Genomic DNA, 24,085 nt, shown 5'->3' on the forward strand with positions numbered 1-24,085 from the left:
AGTGTGATGATGGGTAGCATGTCCTCAATGAGATGCCTGAACATGAGTGTGTGGTGTTTGAAACCTGGAGATCGGACTTGAATCGTGTCGACAAAGAAGAACCGATGGAAATTTTGGACGGCTCCCTACAGAAGTCAGCGCAAAGGAGATTATCCGCATAAAATGCTGGTTCAAAAGCCAGCCGATGTCATCGAACAATGGACAAAATGGCGTTGCGCTTTTCATGACCTCACAACAATGTATGAAGCGCTGACACCATCTGTGAGAAAGTCCCTATGAATGAAGTATGAAGTAATAAAGTATGTGTGTGTGTGTGTGTGTGTGTTGAAGAGCTCACAACCTAAGTTTATTTAATTGTGTGCTTTATCAGATTGGGGTAGGGCTAAGATCAAGTATTTTTGTATTGTGTTTGTCAGGTTGTTTCTTATCACTTTAAGGCAAAGAATATTTATGGGAGAAAAACATTTTTTAAAGATACAATATACAGTATATATTATTTTTTTAGCTCAGCATTTATTACAGTAATTTCATGTGTCATTTTTTGGGCGTAACGACGTGCTCCCGTTATACCAATGTTAAGCTTTTGAAAATGTTACACACAGTTTTTTTTTAATAATGCAAGGGTTAGTCCATTTAAGCAAACACCTCATCGAGCAAGTCTTAGTATCATTTTGACAGATGTCTTACTTTCTACTCTTTTTATATATATATATATATACATAATGGGACATGGGCAGTTACAGTGTATCAAAAAAGTGAGTACACCCCTCGCATTTCTGCAGATATTTATCTTTTCATGGGACAACACTGACAAAATGACACTTTGACACAATGAAAAGTAGTCTTTGTGCAGCTTATATAATAGAGTTCATTTATTTCCCCCTCAAAATATAGCCATTAATATCTGGACCCCTGGCAACAAAATTGAGTACACCCCTATGAAAAAATGCACATCCTTAAATGTCCAAATTCAGTACTTCTATTCATTTTCCCTCTAAAATGTCACGTGACTTGTTACAGGAGTGCTGTCAGCATTGCTGCAGGGATTGAAGCGGTGGGGGAGGGGTCATTCCCACCACCATGCTTGACTGTAAGCATGACACACTTATCTTTGTACTCCTCACCCGTTCGCCGCCACACATGCACGAGACCATCGGAAGCAAACAAATGAACCTTCGTCTCATCAGACCGCAGGACGTGGTTCCAGTAATCCTTGTGCTTTGTGGACATGTCTTCAGCAAAATGTTTGCGGGCTTTCCTGTGTACCGTCTTCAGAAGAGGCTTCCTCCTGGGGTGACAGCCATGCACACCGATTTGATGTCTGGTCTGAGCACTAACAGGCTGACGTCTTCAATCTCTGCACCAGTGCTGACAGCACTCCTGTTACGAGTCACATGACATTTTGGAGGGGAAATGACAAGCAGTACTCAATTTGGACGTTTAGGGATGCACGCAGTTTCTAAGGGGTTGCCTCACTTGTGTTGCCAGGGCTTTAGTTATTAATAGCTATATTTTGAGTTATTTTGAGGGGAAAATAAATTATTTAAGCTACACACAGACTACTTTTCATTGTGTCAAAGTGTCATTTTGTCAGTGTTGTCCCATGAAAAGATAAATATATGCAGAAGTGCGAGGGGTGTACTCCCTTTTGTGATACACTGTTTAAAGTAAAGTTGCACCGATACCAGTATCGGCAGGGGGCGCCGATCCGGCCCTAATTGGTGGTATCGGTATCAACGAGTACCAACATTTAGGGCGCCGATACCATCTACTGGCATCATTTGAACGCAAATATACTGTCCTCCCCACGTGAGCTAACTTCCCAAACCATTACATCCGTGTGTCTTTGTCTCAAAATTACTACACGAAATTTACACCTTCGTCTTCAATATTTCGGATGTACACTACAACGCACCTCCGCGATATTACGCTGCTCATTAATATGGTATTCACAAACGATTAGCATTCGTAAGCTAACGCTTGATGTTGTAGCGCCGATGGGATCAGAAAGGTTAAGACCGTGGGAGACTCAGCAAACTCATGGTTTCATGATGAACAATGAGTGGCAAATTAAGAGCGCCGTACTTCAAACTCGTCATGTTTGTGAAAGTCGATTGTAATATGCTGGTGTTGTGCAGTAATGAGCAGAAGTGACTTCTGTGGCCAGAAAACACTCAAGCGGCGCAGCGCGCACACTAGATATCATGAAATAGCAATCTAGATGTCCTATGTTAGATCCCATGCCAACTCTCTCGCGCACACACTAGATATCATCAAATAGATCCCATGCCATTAGCTGCGTGAGCCCGGAGCGACGCGTAGTCCATAGACTACATTGATTAAATAGAAACCGCCATGACTGAATGGAAGTTAAGCAGGCCAAATCAACCCATACCAGTAACTATAGATAATGCTGCAAATACTGTTAATTCAGTACATGTTAACAGATGGACTCGGACCACAAATAGGATGTTTAAATATAGCTGCTAAGAGAGCTGCAGCAATACAGTGTGACACACTTTACAAACAACAAAAATTGTTCTCAGCACTTATATCCAAATTTTTTCTTCAGATCAGTAAGAAGTAAGCACATAAATATTATGCACTAAAATGCTTGTTTATATGATGGCACTGATATTTTTGCCTGTTAGCAAAAAACAAAAACAAAAAAAACTAATAATAATAATAACAGTTGTATTTTCTGTTTCAGAGCATTAAATGTATTGAATTGTATCGAAAATCGTACCGAACCGTGACTTAACTGTATCGTTATACGCACACACACACACGCACACATATATATGTATATAGACCCTACCCACGTGACGTCACAACTCCTTCCTCCTGACTGGTGCCGCCCAATTGTCCGTCAACACATCATGTTTCCCTGTTACGGCTACGTACATTCCTCCTATTTACGACGTGTTTTTCTGCTCGTTAACATTAATAATCAAAATGGTGAAGGCGTGTGTGGCGGTCGGTTGCAATAACAGAGAAGATAGACGGAGAGACTTGAAGTTCTACCGGATTCCGAGAGACCCGGAGAGAAGAGAGCGAGATGGGCTGCTGCAATTCGACGAGAAAACTGGGCTCCAAACGATTATGTAGTAGTCATTTTATATCTGGTAAGATGCATTTAATATATATTTAGAGGGTTTTGGGCTGACAACCACAATTAAGATCATTGCTAGGCTAATCGCCGACAACATACACGTATGTATGTAGTGAGAGTGCTATCGCTGAACCATATAAACATTAAAAGCCCTAACTCCATTGACAAACGACATGAAATACATTAGACTTGACAGTGGATGTGAGCAATAACAAAATATTTTGAATTGAAAATTTGGTAATTCACCTTTCCAAGCACAAGGTAGATTCCTGCCGAATTTTCGTGGACGAGGACCTGTTTCACCCAACCAGCAACGAAGTATATATAAGCCTCCAAGCTCTTAAAGTTTTTCAAACTTTCGTGAGAATAGGCTGATTTTGTGTGGACAAGATAGTTGTACAGTTCAGGGTAGCTAGCAGATGTCAGGCAAATACGGCGGAGACAGCGGGTCGAAAAAACATCGATTTAGGCATCAAATATGGGTCTGGCGAATGGATAAACTGAAGCTTTTCCACATAACGCCTTTTATGCAACGCATCAAGTGAGTTTACGGCATCCGAAAGCACCGGGTCTTCCGTGAAATGCATTATAAATTGCTCGATCAATTGAGACCATTGATAATACAGACACAAAATGACGGACAAGTGGGCGGAACCATACAGCGAGCACGTGATTTTGTGACGTCGGTGGGTAGGGTCTATATATGTGTGTGTGTATATATATATATAGGTGTGTATTTTTTTTTTCCAAACAGAGTGGTATCGGAATGGTATCGGCCGATACTGCACAGCCAGGTATCTGTATCGGTATCGGACCCAAAAAATGGTATCGGTGCAACACTAGTTTAAAGGATTTCAAAAAAGGAAAAGGAGCAAATGTTTTAAGGCTGTGTACTCTTGGCTGACTCGGTGCACATATTTTTTGTACTGTTCATGTTATACAGTTCTTGATTAAGAATGTTTTTGAAAATGTGGCACAGTACTGTGAAAGGCTGCAACAACTAATCGATGAATAAATGAGTTGGCAACTGCTGATTTGTTTTCCCGGCAGCAATGGGCTGTCCCGCAGCCTCGAGAGAACTGGACCGGAATATGCAATAAGAAACAGAAAACAAATCGAACAAGATGCCCCACAAAAGGACCAAACACAATATATGACACTCAAAAGCCAGTCGAGTACATAAAAACACCAGCCGACAAAAAGAACACAAATGTGACAACACACGGTGTTAAAACGAGTGCTACTTTGAGTCGAGATGAATACCGAGCCTTGTTTGTAACACGACACACCCGGCAAAGGATCTTATCACGTCGAAGGTCGCAAAGTTCCCCTGGGCGCCGTCTTCAGCCTCTTTTACTTTGCCGCGCGGCGCCATTGTGCCAGATTTCCCGCTCGTGCATGTCGATTTCTTGTCACGACGGAAACACGACCGCCCACGTTTCCGCTCCTGCTACATTTTAAACCAAGTCTTAAATGAGCTTTTTTTTCCTGCCGTCGGCGCCGGCGCTCTCTGCTGACTCACACCGAAACGCAAAGCGGAAAAGCTTTTAAGTCGAAGCCATCTCGTCGCTTGTGGCGGACACCCACGCTGATGGGTTTTAGTTTGTCTGTTTGGTTTAAAACGGAGTTGAACTCATTAGCCGTCATTGACGTCCGATCCGTCCGGAGCCGGTCCAAAACGTCAATGGCTCGGATTCATTCGCAGTTTGTGTGTGCTGTGATGTCACTTCCTGCGAGGTTTCTTCTGTTAAACATGCAGGAAGTGGCAACTTTTTTTCATCCTTCTTCCGAGAAGTCTGTGTGTTTCCCCCGCCTAGGGCTCACTTTCGTTTTGCGGAACTTGCAATAAAGACACGCCAGCCAGCCGACCGCAACCCAATATGAATCTCTTTATTCTGCAACAATGAATAAATAACTGATAAATAAGCTTTAAATAGCACAATAAATATGGGAGCTATGGAAAAAAATCAAGTCCTAGCCCGGCGAGCTTTCACGTTCGCCCGTCTTCGCCGAAGCCTTCCCGCGCGGGCGCTATCGGCCAGTGAGCTGGCGTCACTGTAGAGCGAAGGGAGCTCCCACAATGCTTTGCTCTGGACCACCAGGTTGTCCAACTGCAGGGTGAGAAGAGGGTTAAAAGACTCTCAAACATTTTATTCTTTTTTAAAGAATAATCAAGACAACCGATGAAGACCATTTTTGTTTTTCCAGTTAAATTGACTGAAACTTCTTGGGGGGACTGCAATTAGTGGATCTCCAATACATGATATATATTTGTAAAAGACAAAAAAAATATATGAAAGAAGCGATGTCAATTTAACACTATGATGTGTTTATCAAGGTGATGCCTGCTTGTCTGAATGTAGAAAAAAATCGATTCGTTTTGGATTCAGTACCCAAAACAACCTTTTGTTGTATAGTTGCCCAGTGTCATCATTGATCTGAATCATTTCATGAATGACAGACATTCTAAATATGACTGACTAGATTTTGGTTTGAATGAGAAATTCTGCCATTTGGTGTTCCAGGCATTTCTTGACGACGGCACTCTACCTGAACTTGTTGGATCTTGCGAAGGCCTTCTAGAAGTCGGTCTGGCTCCTGGTACCGGTACTTCCTCAGATCCTGCACACGCTTCAGTAGGTAGCTCAGGTCGGCGCTCGGATCCGCTTCGCCCTCGGCGACGCTTCCGCCGGCGGTCGGGGCGGGCGACATACGGATCATGTGCGCCAGCAGTTCTTCGTACGTCCGCAGAACCGCCGACATCAGCACGTCTTTGGCCTGAAATGACAAGTTGGCACTTAGGCAAAAAAAACAACAACAAACAAACGAAGAAGGAAGGAAACGTGAAACGATCAAGTTTCGGCGCCGTTGACAAAGAGACGTCCGATCCGAATGGACGGCTATCGCGGTCAACGGCGGCCAGTGAGTTAAAAGTGCTATTCTGAAAAACAGATGCGGATGCGAAGGTCAAGAAAAACAGCGAGAATAGTCAGCGCCAATACACCGTGACATTGACGTCGACTATCTTTCAGATGACGCCAGCCTGAAAAGCGCCAAGCTAAAGAAATGATTTTACCTCCATCTTGGTGGCCAAAAGTTCCCTGGAGAAGACGGGCTGGCCGTTAAAACGTTCTTTGGGCGGAATCTTCTGCGAACATGACATCAACACACGCATACGAAGGGCAAAATGATTCCAAAAGTCAGTCCGATTCATCCGCGTCCGTGCGAGTACTCACGTAAATCTGCAGTAGATTCTGAATGGCTCTGTTCATCATCAAAGGCGCTTTCTGGACCTGACATAGGCAGAGGCACAGGCACAAGCACAAGCACAAGCTCAGTCCCAGCACGGCCCTCGCCGCGGCAGCCATCTTCAATGATCCGACGGGTGTTCGCGTGGGCGTCGCGCCCGATCCGGGCCTCCGCTCGACTTGTCTCGGTCGCGATGCTGATGTGAAGCGCCGGCGACGTCTCGCATTTAAAAGATGACGGGCGCACACGCGCGTGCATTTTCATGATTTAAGTGTGAAAATGTGGTTGAACCATTTCCTTTAAATCAGCAAAGTTCACAGAAGGACAAGTTGAGGGGTCTCCCACAAACACAATAAGAAAGAAAAAAAACTCCCACCCACCCACAACCGCATACGAAGATGAAACCAAAGCAAAATTTAGAAGCGTTTCAGGTGAATGTAGTTCTTTGTGGACAGGCTAAGACTAATCTAAAAAGTGCAAGACCAGTAGGCCAACAAGTCCAGCAAGGTTTTATTGAATTTGTTGGAGTTTTGGGGACCAGTTTAGCTTGCGCAGGAAAAGCATATGCTGGATTTCTTCGCAGGGTATGTCACCGTACAAGAAAATTAGCAACCTTAGCTTAGCGTGTGCGTAGCTCATTGATGGTGTAAGACTATGTATTTGGTAATGCGTTGTATTCATTACATTTCCACTTTACAAATGACTCGGGAAGCGCATCTACAACCTGCTTACATTTTAAACGGGTTTATTTCATATATTTGCTTATTGGATTGATTGCGATAGAGGTCCAGTCCATTTGGACCGGGAGTGGCGACCTTTCATTCCAAATGGACCGGACGCCAACTGACGTTCACGGCGGAACCTTGAAAAACCAATTGTTCGACTGTGTCGGTGGAATTTTTTTCATTTTTTTTTTGGTCGGAGGGGGTCAGGTATACCCTGATCTTGGCATTCGTTGTCAATTTAAATAAACCAAAACTAAAAATGGACAAAGTACACAGAGCGGTACGAAGTGTGAAAAAGTCCCGAGTGGCAAGAAGAAGCTCGTCACGGTTTTGAGCGTGCGACGTCATTGCTGACTCACAGGAAAACGTCAGTGACCAAACGTAGACGTTTCTCGTGTGCTTTTATTCAAATGACAAAAATAAATAAAATGTGATGGCAGCGGTGCTGCGAGTGAGAATAAATACACATGGAGGGGGGATTTAAATAGAGGAATAAATTAAAGGCTGGGAAATGAAAGACTTCACGCCGAGGCGCCGGTGGGCTAGACCGAAGCGCGGGAGGCGATGTGGGCGGCCACGTTGTACACCTCCAGGAACTGAGACATGGCGCGTTTCTGCACCAGCTGCTCGTCCACCTGCGCAAGCACAAAAAAACATTGGTAATGTTAACCTTTGTTTACATTCACCGTCCCACGTCAGTAGTTCATCACCGCCGTCAGTGGCAGGCGATGTGTTAACCATGAAATGTCTTACTGTGCAGTGTTAACTGGAAACAGACATTTCAAATCATGATCTCGTGACCTTTGTTTTCATTTCCCAATGTTAGCTGTCCATTTAGTTTGACTTTTGTTCCTTTTTTTTCATTCGTCACTCTGCCAAGGGCTGCAGAGGCCTTTGGCTGATTCCCATCTATTTAAATGTACAAATTGCGCTCTTCCTTGCGATTTATGTGCGTTTGTTGTTTTAAAGCTCCTCTTAAAATGTCTTTTTGTACTGCTGTTTGATTTTGAACTCGACCTGGAGTTTGTCGAGCTGTCGGCGGACGTCCCGCGTGGCGGGGCAGTGGCGCCGCGCCAAGTTTTCCGTCATTTTCTCCGTCTTGGTTTTCAGCTGGACCACCAGGTCCCTGAGCCGCTGACCGTCACCCGTCGAGTTGCGCGGCGCGAACTGGCGTAGAAAGCTTTCGAAGACGCTCACGTACACGCGCAAGGTGGCCGCCACCAGCTCCGCTTCCTCCCGGTTCTACGGAGTACGGGGCGCAAAGTTGTCAGCGGCGGGCGGCACGGTTCCGGACCGCTCCGGTGTTTTCCTTTCTTACCTGACAGGCTTCGATGCTCCGGATGACGTCGATGAAGGGAGGATGAGCGCTCACGTTCCCGCTCTTCAGATCCTGAAACGCAACGACGCGTCAACACGCGTACGGAAAAGACACAATAGGAAAAACGCAGAAACAAACGTGCTCAACTCCTACTGTCAAATGCGGAAAGCGTCCGCATGCTGAAAGACAGCGCAAACGGGACTCAAAGCACGCGACAAACGTTTGACGGGCTAAGAAAGACGCATGCAAAAGCGGAGCGCTTCCGAGCACGATCCCTACGGGACGCCCTGAGCTCACCACGTATTTGGAGATGTCCTCCAAGATTTCCTTGACTCCGAGAGGCGTGCCCACGTGACGGGCCCGTGACGCCAGAACTCCCAGCAGCACCAGAAGGCACAGGCGGCTCAACCAACGAGACATGACGGCGAGGCGAGAAGAGTGACGAGAAGACGAGAGACGGCGAGAGCTTTTCAGGTCAGCTCATCGAGCGCCGCTCGCATCTTTTATACGCGTCGCCTTTGTGGTCTGTGGCCGCTCGGCAGCAAGTACCCAAATCTTCCTCTGAAATTGTCGTTGCTCAGAAACCCTGGCGTGTGCGCGCGTCCGTGCGCGTCAGGCCTCCCTTGATGGCGTTTCCCCTTACCTCCACGGTCAAAAGCGGTGGTTTTTCGCAGAAACACGGGTCCGGGATGTTGAGTTTTTTGCGGTCCCGAAAATTGGACGGATTCCCCGTTCACCTGGGGGCGGGGGGGCCTTCGTGCCGACTTGTTGAGCGCTTGCACACATTTGACTCATTGGCCGCCACCGACAGCGCTCGGTGGCCAGTCCATTTCAAGCGAGAGGGTTTCCTTTCAAATGGGCTGGATGTCAATTAGTGATGAACTCAACTGGACGCTGCACGATTGATTGAGGATTGTTAGTGTGTAGCGGCTAAATGCTAAGCTAAGTGGGCTAAAGAGGCCACCGTGCTGGCACCTGAACTACTTTCGGTACCCGTGACACCAACTCGGTTTCCACAGAACCTTCCTAAAGACTCGATGAATCATTTTTTCTGTTTCCGCTATTTCTTTGCTCGTCACTTTTATTCTCCAAATGTCTAATGTTCATTCAAACCGCTTCAGTTTTAGGGATGTCATTCGGGTTGGTTTGATCGCACGTACTGTAAGAGTGCAGAATATTTTGCGGCCGCGTTTCAAAAAGTTCACAGTGTGTTTCCGTTTGTGGTAGAGGCAGCCGCGCGTGGGGGATTTATGCTTTTCAACGCAACCATCGCGAAATGACGGCAGAAAGTGGAAAGACGTTCAACTATTTCCTTTGGATGGATTCGCAGAATGAAGGGAAGTGACGGCTCAATTTCAATTTGATAAACTTATTGGCTACAAATTAAGAGTTGAAATGACATTTTTTAATGGTGACAACCCTTCATCTAAACCTTATGACTGAACTAAAATTAGGTCTCAATATTTCAGTACAACATCAAAATGAAAAAAAAAATTCTAAATCAACTATGACCGCCCTGCTCCCTTCTTAAACATGACATGATGAAAAGCACAAATGAAGAGCGCGCATGTCCTCCACTGCCTAACGCGGAATTTTCAGGCAACAACAAGCCCAACATTCACTCATGTGATTAATCAGCCGGCCCTGAGACAAAAAAAAGGGGCTCCCAGGAACGATGTGGAGAATATGCGTGCCAAAATACATTGGGATCTGTCCGCAAATAACAGAGGAGTAGCAATTGTAGAAAAAAATTCTTGAGACCTCCTTGGGAGCGGTCTAAAAATGTGAATTTGTCAAGTCAAAATCAGTCCGTATGATAGCAGTTGACGGCCAGCAGAGGGAGGTGTTTCTCGTATGTGGTCTTGTTGGTCTGAATTGTATGGAAATGAAAAGGATGAGGACAAGACTTTCCGGACGGGGATAAAAGTCGCTTCGGTGAAGACCTTCAAGAGGAAGATGAAGACGGACGGGACGATGGCCTTCAGCGCCCGGCGCCCCATCTTTTCGTTTTGCACTCACGTCCGTGTGATTAGTAGGCCTATCACATTCAGCATCAGCTTTATTTGCTTTCTATTTAAATTAGCATCATCGATTCCGGCAACGAATTGCATCCGTAGCATAAGGACTTTTTTCGCCAAAGCTCGGCTTCCGCCCCGTCGATACTCGCCGGCCGATCGCTCGCAAGTCCAACGGCAACACGTCACAAACCGCAACGATGACGCCTTTGCTCATGGACTCGCACATCTAGCTTTACGTATGACGATCAGTATGGCCCGGCATTTCCAGGTTCGTGTAATGTAAACGTAATACAACCGTATGGCAGATAAAAGATATTTTCCTAAGAGATGTAGCTGTATTGTAGGAAAAATACAAAAAAAGGACACCATAACGGTGTTCGTGCGCAATCGCTTTACCATCACTGTGTATACTGTACAGTATTGTGGCACAAATCAAACCCATCCAAGAACATTCACAGAAACATCAAGTACAACCGTGTAAAATTTGGTCCAAATCAGCCCAGCTGTTTCAGAGTCCACAGGGAAGAAACACACACACACAAAGTTGACGACTATCGATATCTATTGTGCCACAAGCGACAGTAGTCTCTCTTGATGAGGTGAACAAGTTTATTTGTTGACTCAATACTGTAAAACACTGGTCTCCATGGTAACAGCCATATAAATAGTATGTCCAGAAATAAATAAGACAATAAATAAAGAGACTGCTGCAGGTGCGGATCAGCGGTCGGCGCTCTCGGGCACGCAGTGGTCTTGCAGGTCCATGAAGAGAAGGTCCACTTCGCTCAAGGCCTTGATGAAACGATGCTCTTGCGTCATCTACAAAAGAGCAACAACAATCGTATACAGTGTTTGCTTTTTGGCTCATTTCAAAAGCAAAGCCCGGAAAGTTGACCTGGTTGAGCGTCTCGTGGAACCGCTGGACGTGGCGTTCTCTTTGGTCATCCGTCACGTTCTGCGGGGAGCAGCGCGCACACACACACAAGATGTCACCGCCAACGTTCGACAGCCAAACGGCAGAGTACCGCGATTGGCGGGATTTCCCACATAAATATTTGGTTTAGCGCGACACCGATGCGCGGCTGTAATGGCGTCATCGGTATCGAGATTTCATTTACGACCGCCGGTCGACCGACACGAGGTGGCCGTCGTAAAAGAAGTTGAAAAACAAAGTAGGTACTGCCGTAGCATCGGCTAAGGCCACACGGGAGCCAAAAAGGAAAAGGATTGTTTTGCCCCGACTTCATAATAGAATAGAAAGTAGGCATTAGGTAAGGTACTCACACACTGGGCTTTCTTAAGGTCCTGGCTGAGTCTGGCCAGATCCACGTACAGCTGCAACATTCTGGCAGAGTGGTGCCAGTCCTTCAGGGGATTGAAGATCTTCAGATAGGAGTCCAGGATGGTGGCGCGCAGGCAGCATCGCTGCATGGGGTCCGAGAGCTAAGGCAAAGTCACGTCAAGTCACGCAAAGTCACGCGAGGCCTCGGCTTTGTCCTTTACCCAATCCTCGTCGATGCGAGGAATCAATTTGACCTTGGTGTCTTCTTCCGTCTCCAACCTCCGCGCCTGTAGAAGAGATAGCAAAGTCAGTTGGCTAAGTGCGGCTCCACGATCCATAAATGGCATCGGAGTCCATTTTGGCATGACGCATTTGCCCTAAATGGTATCGATACTTACGTCTTGCGCCACAGCCCGTGCGGCCTGGTACGTGTCCGGATTCCCCAAAACCTGGCTGACCGCCCTGGCCTCCCCTCGCCGGACGCTGCCGATCAGGAGCAGCGCCAAGGCGGCGAGACGGCAAAAGGCGGCGCCCGTGACTTTCATGATGACGCTCGAGATGGAGTCGATGAAGCGGAGGCAAAAAAAGATGAGGACGACGCGGACGCGACGCATCTTATAGCTGTCGAGCAACCGCCCCCCCCACCCCGCCAGAAAATAGGACAAGCAAAAAACCCCAGATACACACGCAGGTCAGCGTTGGTGCGTTTACAGTCACCCTGAGGAAATGAAGCGTCAGTCAAAGTATGACGACACATCCAATTAATAATGTGGACTGCTGAGGTGACTTTCCGGTGCGAGGTTATGAACAAAAGCGACCAAATGAACTCGTTCGCGGAAGGGTTAAAGACATGAATCCTTTCCGTTTTTGCATTTTGTCCCATTTTACAAAATGACAAAACACAAACTGACTGAACACATTTCAAGAATTTTTTTTTTGTTTCCAAAGCAGCAATTGACAAATACTAGAAAATGAAAAATCACAAACTATTCTACCTTAGGTGTGCACTCTCAGCCACGTCAATGTTTGCTTAGTATGCTTATTGACAAACGTCACCCTCAATTCATGACTTTATTAATGGCTAAATTTGACTCGGTGACGACGACGACAAACAAACTAAATCAACGCAACTTCCGCCGGACTTTTATTTCATCTGGTCACCGGACGGGAAGTTAACGTCACGAGCGGTCGAGAACAAGCCAATATTTGTCGACGGGCCGCGATGTCATCGAGCGGCCGTTTCGCTCATCCGCTGCCGTAGAGGTCCGGTCCAAACCGCGGCCAATGACTTCACGTGATAATCGAGTCAACAAACAATCAGAAAGAACGTTTGTTTTTGCCGTGACGACTCCTCAGCTCGTCCCCCAGAATTGCCGGCCCCTGGAGCGAGCGCGCTCCAGCACGTCCGCCGCCTCCGAGCACGACGCCAGCGAGCGCTCCGACACGAAGGCCAGACGGTCGCCTGGAATGGTGAGAACGGACGGCGTTAACGGCTTTAAAACCCGACGTTCTAAATGGCCGCGTTTGCCGGTAATGCCGTTCGTTCTTCACAGAGGATCAAAAAATATGCTCACCTTCGTCCGTCCAGAGGCGGCATTCGAGACATTGTTGCGACCTGAACCTCAGACCCAGCTCGCCTAAGAAAACGTCACGGAGACAATCGTTGATATACAAAGCGACCGATCGACGCGACTCACCGTTGTGTTGGAATTCGGCGTGTCTCATTTGTCCTCGGATGACGTGCGTCTGGGACGGAGCGGAGCGCGGTCGACGGCGGGGGGAGTCGAGGCTCCGAGGCGACGCGCTTACGCCGACGCTGCGCCTCTGCGCGCACACACGTACACCGTCAACTTGTCAGCGAACCTCAATGTTATGAGCTTAACTCATTGACCGCTAGCTCAGGTCACTGACAATGTGTTGCGGTCAAGGCCGGCCCAGCCTATACGCAGACGATGCAGCTGCTTAGGGCCCCTGACCACTAGGGGGCCTCCAATCTGGTAACCTCATTTTATACGTTGTTAATGGAGCGTCGTGAATAATGCCGTCTAACCATGCAAACGTCCATTTTCTTGTCATTACATGTCATTTGGGGTGAGAAGTTTGAAGTATGCAGTGCAAGAAAATATGATTAATATGGACGTATGGATTGGATTGCATGTATGGGTTTCACAGTACACTGTGACGAAATGGTTGGCCAAAAATATGGGCCCCTTGGCATTGTTTTGCTTAGGGCCACCAAATGGCCTGGGCCGGCCCTGGTTGCGGTAGTTAGTAAAAGAGGGCAATTGAGATCAGAAACACTAATTGTCTGATCCATTTCAACTGGGGATTTAAAATGGATTCCCGTCAACGACGGACAAAGAGGTGAGGTAGGTCCCACGGCAAAATTTGTCCTTTTTCACCTGAGAAGCTTCCTCCGGACCGGACCGGCCCGCCGGATCGGCATCACCCGGCGGATTCTCCTCTTGTTCTCGGCTCGCAGCCATCTCGCGACCGGCTCTCGGCGGGCTTTCCGGTCCGGAGGAGAAAGCGGAGCACCTGCGGACGGAAGTCGACGTAAGACGGCGTGCACGGGACCGACCCGCCGCTCCGGAGCTCACCCGGCCAAGTCCAGAGCCTCCACGCGAGGCGGGTCGCGGGGGTCCGAGCGAGAGCCGCCGTCAGAGCCGGGCTCCCACAGGACGTTGAACGGCGACCTGAGCTGGCTCAGGTAATTCGGGCAGAAGTTGGTACCCCAGTCCCGGCGCCGGTACCAGGAGGCCTTCTCCCTCAACAGCGCCACCTGCACGCGAGACATTTACTCGCACATTTTACGCCGGATGTGACCCCAATGAAGAAGCGGTTCTGAGAAGTGAGACGGCATTTTTGACGCTTCAAAAAGAGTTCTGGTAAAAAACAGAGCGTGACCTCCGTGACCCCGATGCGGGGCCCGAAGCCTCCCCGCAACAGGAAGTCGACATTCTCTTAACACGGCGAAAGACTTTCGATAGATTCATCAAACGGCTTGATCTCTATGTTGTGTGAAAACAGTTTGTCTCTCTTAAAGGCAACGGAACCAAGTAAATCCACAAATATTACGCCGCATGTATTCTATGCTATTATGGTTTTTTTAATTTTTTTTTTATTAATGTATGGCCACATTTGTAATATAGCAAATGTTTTAATATTGCGAGCCAAAATGTGATCTCTCAATTATACAAATGTATTGGCACCCCTGCAATTTTGTCAGATAACGCTCAATTTCTCCCAGAAAGTGATGGCAATTCCAAATGCTTTAGTAGTAACATTCATTGATTTTGTCTGCAATGAATAGACACAAAAGAGAATGAAAATAAAAAATGAAATCATTATCGTTTTACACAATGCTCCAAAAATGGGCCGGACAAAAGTATTGGCACCCATTGCAAAATTCTGTGACACTTCTCTAATTCGTGTAAGTAACAGTACCTGTTATTTACCTGTGGCACATAGCAGGCGATGGTAATAACTAAACCACACTTGCAGCCAGTTAAAATGGATTAAAGTTGACTCAACCTTTGTCCAGTGTCCTCGTGTGTACCACATTGAGCACGGAGACCAAAGAATTGTCTGAGGACTTGAGAAACGATGGGCAATCTCAAGGCTACAAGTCTATCTCCAAAGACCTGAATGTTCCTGTGTCTACCGTGCGCAGTGTCATCAATAAGTGTAAAGCCAACGGGACTGTGGCTAACCTCCCTTGAAAAACTGACTACAGATTTCAACAAAAGATTGTGCGGATGGTGATAAAGAACCTCGACTAACATCCAAACAAGTTCAAGCCGTCCCGCGGTCCGAAGGTACAACAAAAGTAGAGGTTTTTAGGAAAAGGCATCAACATAGAGTTTACAGGGGGGAAAAAACAGAGGCCTTAAAAAAAAAGAACACGGTCCCCACTGTCAAACATGGTTCCCCGATGTTTTGGGGTTGTGTTGCTGCCTCTGGCACTGGACTGCTTGACCATGGCAATTTGAAGTCTGAAGACTACCAACAAATTTCGCAGCATGATGTAGGGCCCAGTGTGGGTCTCCCTCAGAGGTCATGGTCAATGACCCAAAACACACTAGAAAATGGTTTGAGAGAAAGTACTAGAAACTTCTCAAGTGGCCAGCAATGAGTCCAGACCTGAATCCTGTGTAGAGATCTGAAGATGGCACCCTTCAAATCTAAGATACCTGGAGCAGTTGGCCAAAGAAGAATGGTCTAGCCTTTTAAGAAACTCATTGATGGATACTGGAAGCGCTTGTTCGCAGTTATTTTGTCTAAAGGTTGTGCTAGCAAGTATTAGGCTGAGGGTGCCAATACTTTTGTTTTGTGTAAAATGATTATGGTTTCATTTTTTTGTGGTCATTCTATTCTGTGCTAAATAAATGAAGGTATTACTGCCAAAGCATTTGTAATTGCAATCAATCTTTTTCTGGGAAAAATTGAGCATTATCTGACAGAATTGCAGGGTGTCAATACTTTTGGCCAGCAGTGTAGTTGTGAACTCATCGGCCGCCATTGATGGCGACAGACGTCACATCCGTTTGAAGCCCGGCAGCGGAAATAAGAAATAGTTACTCGTTGGCTGCCAATGACAAGGGGAGTAGTCTCTTTCACCGCCAGTCCAAACGGTTTGGACGTCTAGCGTCATCAATGGCAGCCAATGAGCTCAAAGACTGCTCTAGAAATTAAAACGGAGCTTTTTTTGCGCGCCAGTGGTCGGGTTCCACTTAACACTAGAAGTCCTGGGGGGTTTTGGCAATAAAGAAATACCAGAAAGGCATCAAATGACCCCAATATCAAACTGACTACTGTGCTTTGTCAAACAATAGACCACTCAAAGAAGCAATCAAGCAGGCCACCCCCCCTACACACTCCTGCCTAGGTGTAAAGGGGGGGTTCACTCTGGATAGCTGCAATTAGCATCTTGAATATGAGAGAGACTGGTGGACTTTGAAGGAATTCGCCTCCCCGGCCAAGCCGCACGGAAACGGCGACAGCCAAACAGAAATGGTGCTTCGCTGCTTACCGCTTCCACGAGTCAGCCAGGAGGGCCGATATTCCGCACGTTCACCTCTTGTGTTAACCCCTTGTACTGACTCCATGTTCCAAAAGTTTGAAGAAGGCTCGCCGAAAACAGGTTGACAATTTATTCGTCGACAATGGTCAAAAAAGAAGGCAAAAACAGATGACGGAGGAACAACGCTGGATCCAAAACAAGACTACGTAGAAAAGTTTCCGAGCAGCGAATCGTTTGTTATCTCAGTGTCCAGTCTTTTCGAAGGCTGCAGTGGAGTGGGCCGGGCCGAGGGTGTGGCTGGGTGTTGTTTTGGGACCATCCCTCTGTGGCCGATTAGGTTCGCGCGTCCTCCTTCGTGGCTGGGACGTGGTTGGCACAACGACCGACGCCGGTCTTGACGTCCCAAGCGCCCGCTATCAACTTGTTATCCGGGCTGGGCGAGACGCTACTTGTTGTCCTCGGAGTGGCCGGGAGAACTGATTGCAAGGGTTGATTCTTCAATCTTGCTCGTGACGCACACGTTGGGCTTCTGTGAAAGGATGGTATTGTGTATCTATTCTGCTTCTTTTCATTAAACTATGGTGTGCTATCTATTTTAGGTGTGTTAGAGTAGTGCAAAGAATCCTACAGTACATCTGAGAAACGGTACTATTCCCTGGTTGATTATATTAAGTGTGTTAGAGTAATGCAAACACTTAGATGGTGTGTGCGAGAAAGGTAACTATTCCCTTCAACTTCTTGGTGGGTCTTTCAAAGGAATTGACTCTCTCATGTGGGCGCAAAGAAGGCGCAGAAGGACAAATTGCTTCGGCAACATCCTCCTAGCCCCAGGAAAAGGGTGAAGTGTCATATGTCACCACATAAAAACTTGTTTTTGTTTTTTATTACACCGTCCGTCCCTTGTACTGTAGGCAAACTGCAGCTTTTGGAATATGTAAAAAGGTTGTCCGCCCGATTGCCTGCCTGAGCGGTCCGCTGTCCAACAAAGCCAAGGCAGCCCTCCCTCACAAAGACTCAAGATGCTAATTGGAGCAATTCAACCCTGTGGTTTTGTGAGTGTGAATGAGTCATGACGACCTCAATGCTCACAAAAGATATGCTGATTAGGGTCAGATGATCCTTCTCTGGTTACAAGAGATTTGTATCAACTGATCCACCCTTGGTAGTTCTAGTGTTAATCAAGCACTGCGGTTTCACATTTTGTGCGGCGCCGTTTCTTTGTACGCAGACTCATCAAGTCACGTCAGCTCGGCTGAGCTCTTTAACTCCAAGATCACGTGACCGCAACTCACCTGGGGTGTCTCGTCGGCGCCGACGCGTCGCGGCGTTGAAAAGTTGGCTTGGTATTCCGTCAGCTTCCTGTCACAAACACATTAGGAACAAGACACTTGACCAAACGCACGTGAGTGCACCTGCGTCTTCGCTGCGAAAGTGAGGCGGCCGCTCTGTGGTGGGCGGGGTCATCGTGTCGTGGGTGGAGCATATTCTCCAACTCCTCCCTGGCTTTCTGACTCCTCTGACAAAGCAAAAACAATAACGTCGGCGATGTTTAGCCAACGGTGAGGGCGCGCGCATGCAGGCGTACCGTGCGCGTGTGGAAGAGCGGGAGCCTCGGGTGAGGTTCCAGATGTTTCCGCAGGCGGGGCCCGCGAGGCGGGACCACGCCCTGGAAGCTGTGGCGGTACTCCGTTTCCAAGGCGACGGGACGAGGAGGCGCTGGCTCCGAGGCGGGGCTCGTCTGCGTTTTCACGGAGACCGTGCGCGGCTTGTATTCCGTGGCGGCGGGGTGCGTCGGGGACGTGTGGGCGTCTTGGAGCATCTAGAAAACAGAAATACAACCAGTTCATTATATGCAGAGGTCCCATCACGTGGCTCTTTTGTCCTTGAAATGAGTTTATCATTCATTTTGAAGCGCAAACGTTCATTCGCCCCCCCCCACCCCACCCCCCTTCAAATGCATTGGACGTCTAGCGCTGTCATGCAGTGGCAGACAAAACAATGAATTCAATAACATTGAGTCAACTAACAGAGTGCTCCTAGTTGTTGTATTTCAGTATTATTTAAATGAATGAATAAAATGCTAATAAATTGATGGCTCAATAAAATGTGTGTTTTTTTTTTTTTTAACAATATGAATTTTGTGGACAATTGGAGTTTGAAAAGAAATGCATTGGAACTTCAATGTAGTGTAGTGCAGCGTCACCCAGCGGTCATTCCTTGTACTGCAGCTCACCTGTTGCGCCTTCAGTAACGGCGAACGCGCGTCCAGGTCGCATTTCGACGGCTTTTGGTGCTCAGGCGCGTTCCCCCGTCCAACTTGCCGTCCTGCTTGCTCGCGTCTCTGTCCCTCGAGAGTTTTGTCCTTTTGAGCTGCTGCTGAAGGCACATGTTAGCGCCAGACGTGATCCAAGCGGCTAATCGTGTCAAAGTGGGGCGAAACCTGCAGAGGGCGCTGCGCTGCGAGCCCGAGCGGGAGGACCGGGTCGTTTCTCGGGACGACCTGATCGGACAGAATCGGAAAATGAAGCCAACGGAGGCAGTTCCCATCATCTGCGCAGCGCATACCTTTGTGGTGCGAGCGGCATCTGGCCGACGCGACAGAGACGCCTCGCTGGGGAGAAACGCTTCGAGAACGTCCGTAACATTGCTGGTATTTGCTCTGAGGAACGACGTGGAAATGTAAACCGCAGTCAACATCTGGTCAGCTGCGGACAAATGACTATAACGCCGTATTCGTGACGTCGCATCAATACACGCATTATAGCTGACAAGTCCGTCCAAAATGGGATCAATACTCGCCATCGCCAGAGTGAGTGAGTGAGTGAGTTAATTCGCCTCGCAGTTAACGCTCATACCAGACGGCACGGTTCATTTTACCATGATCTTCGTGACGTCAACGTGGCGTCTCCGTCACCTTGGCAACCAAATTGTTGCGGTAGAAGGCCCGGCCCGATGGAGGGGACAAGAAAGCAAGCAGTGCAAAAAGGGCAAGAGGTGACGCCGCAGGGCAGGCCGCCCGCACAAGACGCCGTTGTCGTGGCAGCAGACGGTACATGCGCAGTTCCGCCAGCTCTTAAACCGCTTAACGCTCGCTCACAAACTAGCAAAGATGCATTAGGAAGAGTCGTGATGACATCTCGCTGTTAGAAAATTGCACCACTTTTATTGATTTAAGGCTTCTGAAGTTGAGACTTTACATTTGGCTGACCCGCCGCCCCCTCCCAAACACACGTACACTCAAGCAACACGGGCAGAACCGGAACGGAATCAAAAGTGCTTTTAAGAGCGAATCAAATCCAAGCGCGTTTGGCCGGTACGTGACGTCATCCAGGGGAGGGACGTGTAGCCGGCGAGAACCCAAGTCGCGGCCACACCACGGCTGCTCTTTGCATGCTGAGGGGGGAAAAAAAGGGAGGGGGGCGCCTCCTGGAGGCCGCGAAGAAAAACGCTAGCATGCGACATGACCAAAAACCTCATACACCAACACACGCCAATGCACATCCTCCTTTCGCAAATACACAAACAGTACACGCGCATGCACACACTCACACACGTACACGAAAACCTGACACAATACACCACTTGACCCAGCTGACCACAACCTGCACACAAACGCAGAAATGTGAAGACTTGAAAGGCTTTTAGTGGCTTCCACAATCTCGTCTTTCGTCGACACAGAGTCCAACGCAAAAGACACACAAGGCCCAGAGTGAAAGCAGCAAAATAATCTCGCCACAAATTCTCATCCTCATCAACGTGCCCACCTAGTCTTCCTCTCACATGTGTTTCGCAGATACCGAATGTCCATAACACAATCCGGACACACACACACACACACACACACAGACAGACATATAATAGTGGATCAGTGAGAGTCTGCTGTCCAAAGGCAGCATGCCGGCCACGGGCGGTGGCGGCAGCTCCGGCCTTCGACGCTACTAACATAAGCGTGGAATTTTGAATTGGATTTTGTGAACTGTTGAGCTGCCGGACTCTACATGCGAGCTAACCTGCTACATACAAATAATAACGCCAAAGTACAGAGCAACATAGACAACGTTTGTCGAAACTAAAGAGCGGAGTGCTACGAATACAACTGGCTAACAGAAAAACCTGGCGCTACTACTGCGAGGTCACCCTTCCGACCCCAAAAAATAACTCATCGGCTGCCAGTCACGGCGATAGACGTCCGATCAATTTGCAGTGGGAGGGCGGCAGCGAAAGAATGATTCGCTCATCTGACGTCTATCGCGGTCAGTGGCCCCGAAAGAGTTAAATAGTTCAAATAAAAAGTTGTACGAACTTAACACTAAACATCGTATGACCGCACACCGTGTCGGTCCGGGGGAAAAAAAAAAAAAACATAAAATAAAATCAACAAATAAAAGCAAAGAGCATGATGGGAAACGTCCTGGCATCCCATCATCATCATCAGTCTTTTGGCGTTTGGTTTTCAAGGCAACGGAGGAGGATGAAGAAGCGCGGCGGTCATCGCGACAAAGTTCCGACCGGACAGACGATGAGAACGGAGCTGGGGGGCGGGATCGTCGGAAGGTGTCCTCCGATTCGTTGCCGGGTCGACGTCGGTCGGGTGAACGCGACTGCAAACACAACGCAGGCAAAGTTTGTACGCGTTAGCCGCGCGCACGCTGGCGAGTCGTACCTGCGGTCATTAGAGGAGCTGGCAAGTGGACTTTTTGCGTGCGCCGCCTGGCACTGGACTCTTCCTGTTGATCTGTCTTACCAGGTCGTAGAAAATCTACAGGGAGGACGTCGCGGAAGTCGTGAAACGGTCGGCGCCGTCATCATTGTCGCGCGCGCGCGCGCGCGCTCACCTCGTTGACGTTGATCTTGCTCTTGGCAGACGTTTCCAGGAAGGCGCACGAGTTCCACTGGCGGGCCAGACCCACGCCGGACTCCTTGGCCACCACGCGCTCCACCTCCAGGTCACACTTGTTGCCCACCAGGATCATGGGAACCTGAGGGTGACACGGGGTCGGCTTTTCAAAGCGGCCGTTCCAAAACCGGCACCGGTGCCCGTACGTCGTCCGTGTCTTTGACGCGCAGGATCTGCTCTCGGAGGTCCTGAAGGTCGTTGAAAGTGGACTGAGCCGTGATGGAGTAAACCAGGGCGAAGCCTTGACCGTTCTTCATGTAGAGGTCGCGCATGGCAGTGAATTGTTCCTGAAAAGACGCGCGCGTCTCACTCGCGGGATTTCGCGGCGACGCGAGTGAAAAATGAACTCTTACCGTGCCCGCCGTGTCCAAAATCTCCAACATACACTGCTGGCAATCCACCTCCACTTGCTGCGGACGCACCCAAATATCATAATGTTGCGGCCCGGTGGCGATCCATTTTGGGGTCTTACCTTCCTGTAGGAATCTTCTATCGTGGGGTCGTACTTTTCCACAAAAATTCCCTGAACGAACTGGACCGTCTAAAAGCGGAATGTCAGATGGCAAGTGAGTCACAGTACGTTTGCCGATGATTGCGTTGATGATTTTTTTTTTTTTTTTTTACCAGAGCAGACTTTCCGACGCCGCCGGATCCCAGAACCACCAGCTTGTATTCACGCATCTTGATGTCTGAAAACAAAACGACGCTAGTAGCCGTGTGCGCGAGTATGCATACCAGTCACGTCCAAACAAGACGCAACGTGACAACACGCGCACAGTAACGTCGACGAGGGTTGCCGTGGTGACGAGTGCGCGTGGAAGTAGATGTGGACGTCGTGACGTGTAGTCAACAAGTTGTGGCGCGTCGCAGAATGTTGACGCGCAGCCGTCCGCGAACTACAAATGCGGAGAGGTTATTCTTTCGGTGCCATTGACGACGATAGACGTCCAACCGCGTGGATTTTTTCGATGACCAATGAATGACTTAACCCGAGTATTCGCTGACATCCCTCCCGCTTCAAATGGATCGGACGTCTCGCCCCGTGTGTGGCGGCCAATGAGTTAAAGGTGTCTGGCAGTCGTCATCTCGCGGGACCCTGAACGCCACACACGGTACACTAGGTGGGGTCGGGTCTGTCAATACTAAATAGACAACGCGTTGACGTCAAAACAGGGCTACATATAAGACGGACGGACGGACGGATCGACAAAGAGACTAGCCAACCACAGTAGTTGTTGGAACACGAAGGAAGTTGGGGTGTTTCCGTGGCCGTCACAGCACAGCCTGGGCGGCCAGATCTCGCTCTAGGCCCCGCAGAGGCGCCCCCCCCCATGTCGGTAAAAGCAAGACCCGGGCGACAGCCTGTCCCTTTGTCCGCCTTTCCTTCATACCGCCTCGTCCGTTTGTCCGTCTCTCGGGTTGTCTAACGGTGACTCGCTTCCGCAAACCGGCCCCAGTTCGCCTCGCGGTCTCAGACCCTCCGGAGTCCAGACCCGGATCGGCCGCGTGTCGCGGTGCGTCGTGTCTCGCGTGCGTGACGCAAAAAGTGGAAAAAGTCATCCGTTCCGGCGAAAAGAGTGACAGAAAGGCTCACCGTCATCCACTCGTCGGCTGCTCTCTCCTGTCGCTCGACCGCGAGCCGCTCCCTACTCGGCACAAGTCAATGGACGAAAGGAAGTCACGCGTGGGCGTCCGGTTTGGAATTTCAAAACAAGTGTCGGTCCGGAAAAGGATAACGTCGGAATTGTCTTCAATTTTTGATCCAATACAGAGATGAAAACCAATCGACTCATTTCATAAATCGGATCTTTCACTCTCTAGACAAGCTTGAACCACAAAAAATAAAGCACAAGTGTGTCGTCAAGATGCACTCAAACAGGAAGGAATCACTCGGAACAGCAACTTCCTTTTCGCGCACAGGAAGCTGCCGATACCACCACCGATAATTGGGAAATTGAACACAAATGCGAGTATAGTCAGGTTTTACCGTCCTTTTCACATCTGGACTTTCCTGTACACTCCTCATAACCCTTTAATGCCAGCAATATGAAGCAATTATCAGAGAATCCCAAAATTTGAAAAATAAGGTCCTAATGAAACCTTTTTTTTTTTTCAAATTTGTGAAAAGTCAAAATGAATATGTGTAATAAGCGCTCAGATATCTATAACCCTTGCTAAATTCGGTTTGTTTTTTTCATAGAACCTGCAGATGCATGTGTTGACTTGATCTTTTTTTTTTTTTCAAAATGTCAAAATTCTGAACTAGTCTCAAAATCATGAAATGTTAGGTGTATCAAATATGATACATTTGGCAATATAGGTAATAACAATTAAAAAAAACTCAGGTTTAGTTAAAAAATAAAACATTTGACTAAAACGTTGATCACCTGTGTACAGATTTTTCCCTGGCATGTATTTTTAGTTTTTGTGGAATGACATGATTTTAAATCACGGAACAAAA

The 24,085-nt window shown here is 48.1% G+C and overlaps 3 protein-coding genes across 7 annotated transcripts; all 3 read right to left on the reverse strand.

Annotated features, from left to right (window-relative positions):
- Window positions 1-4,983: 4,983 nt before the first annotated feature.
- On the reverse strand, window positions 4,984-6,544 carry LOC130928305 (interferon gamma-like). Of its 2 annotated transcripts, none has more exons than XM_057854788.1 (4): window positions 6,349-6,544; window positions 6,189-6,260; window positions 5,663-5,890; window positions 4,984-5,223 (listed from the first exon to the last, which is right to left on the reverse strand). In XM_057854788.1, the coding sequence occupies exons 1-4, from the start codon at window positions 6,478-6,480 to the stop codon at window positions 5,080-5,082; spliced, it is 576 nt and encodes a 191-aa protein (XP_057710771.1). In that variant the 5' UTR covers window positions 6,481-6,544; the 3' UTR covers window positions 4,984-5,079. The 2 variants fall into 2 exon arrangements, with proteins under 2 accessions (XP_057710771.1, XP_057710770.1); XM_057854787.1 differs by having other exon boundaries at window positions 5,663-6,053.
- A 4,323-nt stretch (window positions 6,545-10,867) lies between these two features.
- On the reverse strand, window positions 10,868-19,751 carry mdm1 (Mdm1 nuclear protein). 4 transcript variants are annotated; one of them, XM_057854706.1, is made up of 13 exons: window positions 19,605-19,751; window positions 19,293-19,386; window positions 19,168-19,227; window positions 18,961-19,100; window positions 18,313-18,546; window positions 18,140-18,243; window positions 18,020-18,086; window positions 14,305-14,486; window positions 14,107-14,242; window positions 11,926-11,991; window positions 11,707-11,865; window positions 11,318-11,377; window positions 10,868-11,241 (listed from the first exon to the last, which is right to left on the reverse strand). In XM_057854706.1, the coding sequence occupies exons 1-13, from the start codon at window positions 19,605-19,607 to the stop codon at window positions 11,143-11,145; spliced, it is 1,404 nt and encodes a 467-aa protein (XP_057710689.1). In that variant the 5' UTR covers window positions 19,608-19,751; the 3' UTR covers window positions 10,868-11,142. The 4 variants fall into 4 exon arrangements, with proteins under 4 accessions (XP_057710689.1, XP_057710688.1, XP_057710691.1 ...); XM_057854705.1 differs by having other exon boundaries at window positions 18,961-19,103; XM_057854708.1 differs by lacking the exons at window positions 10,868-11,241; window positions 11,318-11,377; window positions 11,707-11,865; window positions 11,926-11,991 and adding exons at window positions 12,333-13,166; window positions 13,279-13,341; window positions 13,402-13,528 and having other exon boundaries at window positions 18,961-19,103.
- A 143-nt stretch (window positions 19,752-19,894) lies between these two features.
- On the reverse strand, window positions 19,895-23,234 carry LOC130928319 (ras-related protein Rap-1b-like). Its single transcript, XM_057854808.1, has 8 exons — window positions 23,219-23,234; window positions 22,249-22,313; window positions 22,097-22,165; window positions 21,978-22,034; window positions 21,771-21,911; window positions 21,563-21,706; window positions 21,391-21,486; window positions 19,895-21,328 (listed from the first exon to the last, which is right to left on the reverse strand). The coding sequence occupies exons 2-7, from the start codon at window positions 22,303-22,305 to the stop codon at window positions 21,400-21,402; spliced, it is 555 nt and encodes a 184-aa protein (XP_057710791.1). The 5' UTR covers window positions 22,306-22,313; window positions 23,219-23,234; the 3' UTR covers window positions 19,895-21,328; window positions 21,391-21,399.
- Window positions 23,235-24,085: the final 851 nt, after the last annotated feature.

The sequence above is a fragment of the Corythoichthys intestinalis genome, chromosome 13, assembly GCF_030265065.1.
Source record: "Corythoichthys intestinalis isolate RoL2023-P3 chromosome 13, ASM3026506v1, whole genome shotgun sequence".
NCBI classification, from domain to species: Eukaryota; Metazoa; Chordata; class Actinopteri; order Syngnathiformes; family Syngnathidae; genus Corythoichthys; species Corythoichthys intestinalis.

Coding starts and splice junctions, on each gene's coding strand:
- LOC130928305 (XM_057854787.1), bottom strand. CDS start 6,480: ATGGCTGCCGCGGCGAGGGCCGTGCTGGGACTGAGCTTGTGCTTGTGC. Junction 6,054..6,188: donor TTTTGGCCACCAAGATGGAG/GTAAAATCATTT, acceptor TCTGTTTTTCAG/AATAGCACTTTTAACTCACT. Junction 5,224..5,662: donor GCAAGATCCAACAAGTTCAG/GTAGAGTGCCGT, acceptor CTCACCCTGCAG/TTGGACAACCTGGTGGTCCA.
- mdm1 (XM_057854705.1), bottom strand. Junction 14,243..14,304: donor GAGGCTCTGGACTTGGCCGG/GTGAGCTCCGGA, acceptor TTCCGTCCGCAG/GTGCTCCGCTTTCTCCTCCG. Junction 11,378..11,706: donor ACCTTAAGAAAGCCCAGTGT/GTGAGTACCTTA, acceptor TGCTCCCCGCAG/AACGTGACGGATGACCAAAG.
- LOC130928319 (XM_057854808.1), bottom strand. CDS start 22,305: ATGCGTGAATACAAGCTGGTGGTTCTGGGATCCGGCGGCGTCGGAAAG. Junction 21,707..21,770: donor GCGTCAAAGACACGGACGAC/GTACGGGCACCG, acceptor TGTCACCCTCAG/GTTCCCATGATCCTGGTGGG. Junction 21,487..21,562: donor GCAAGATCAACGTCAACGAG/GTGAGCGCGCGC, acceptor TCCTCCCTGTAG/ATTTTCTACGACCTGGTAAG.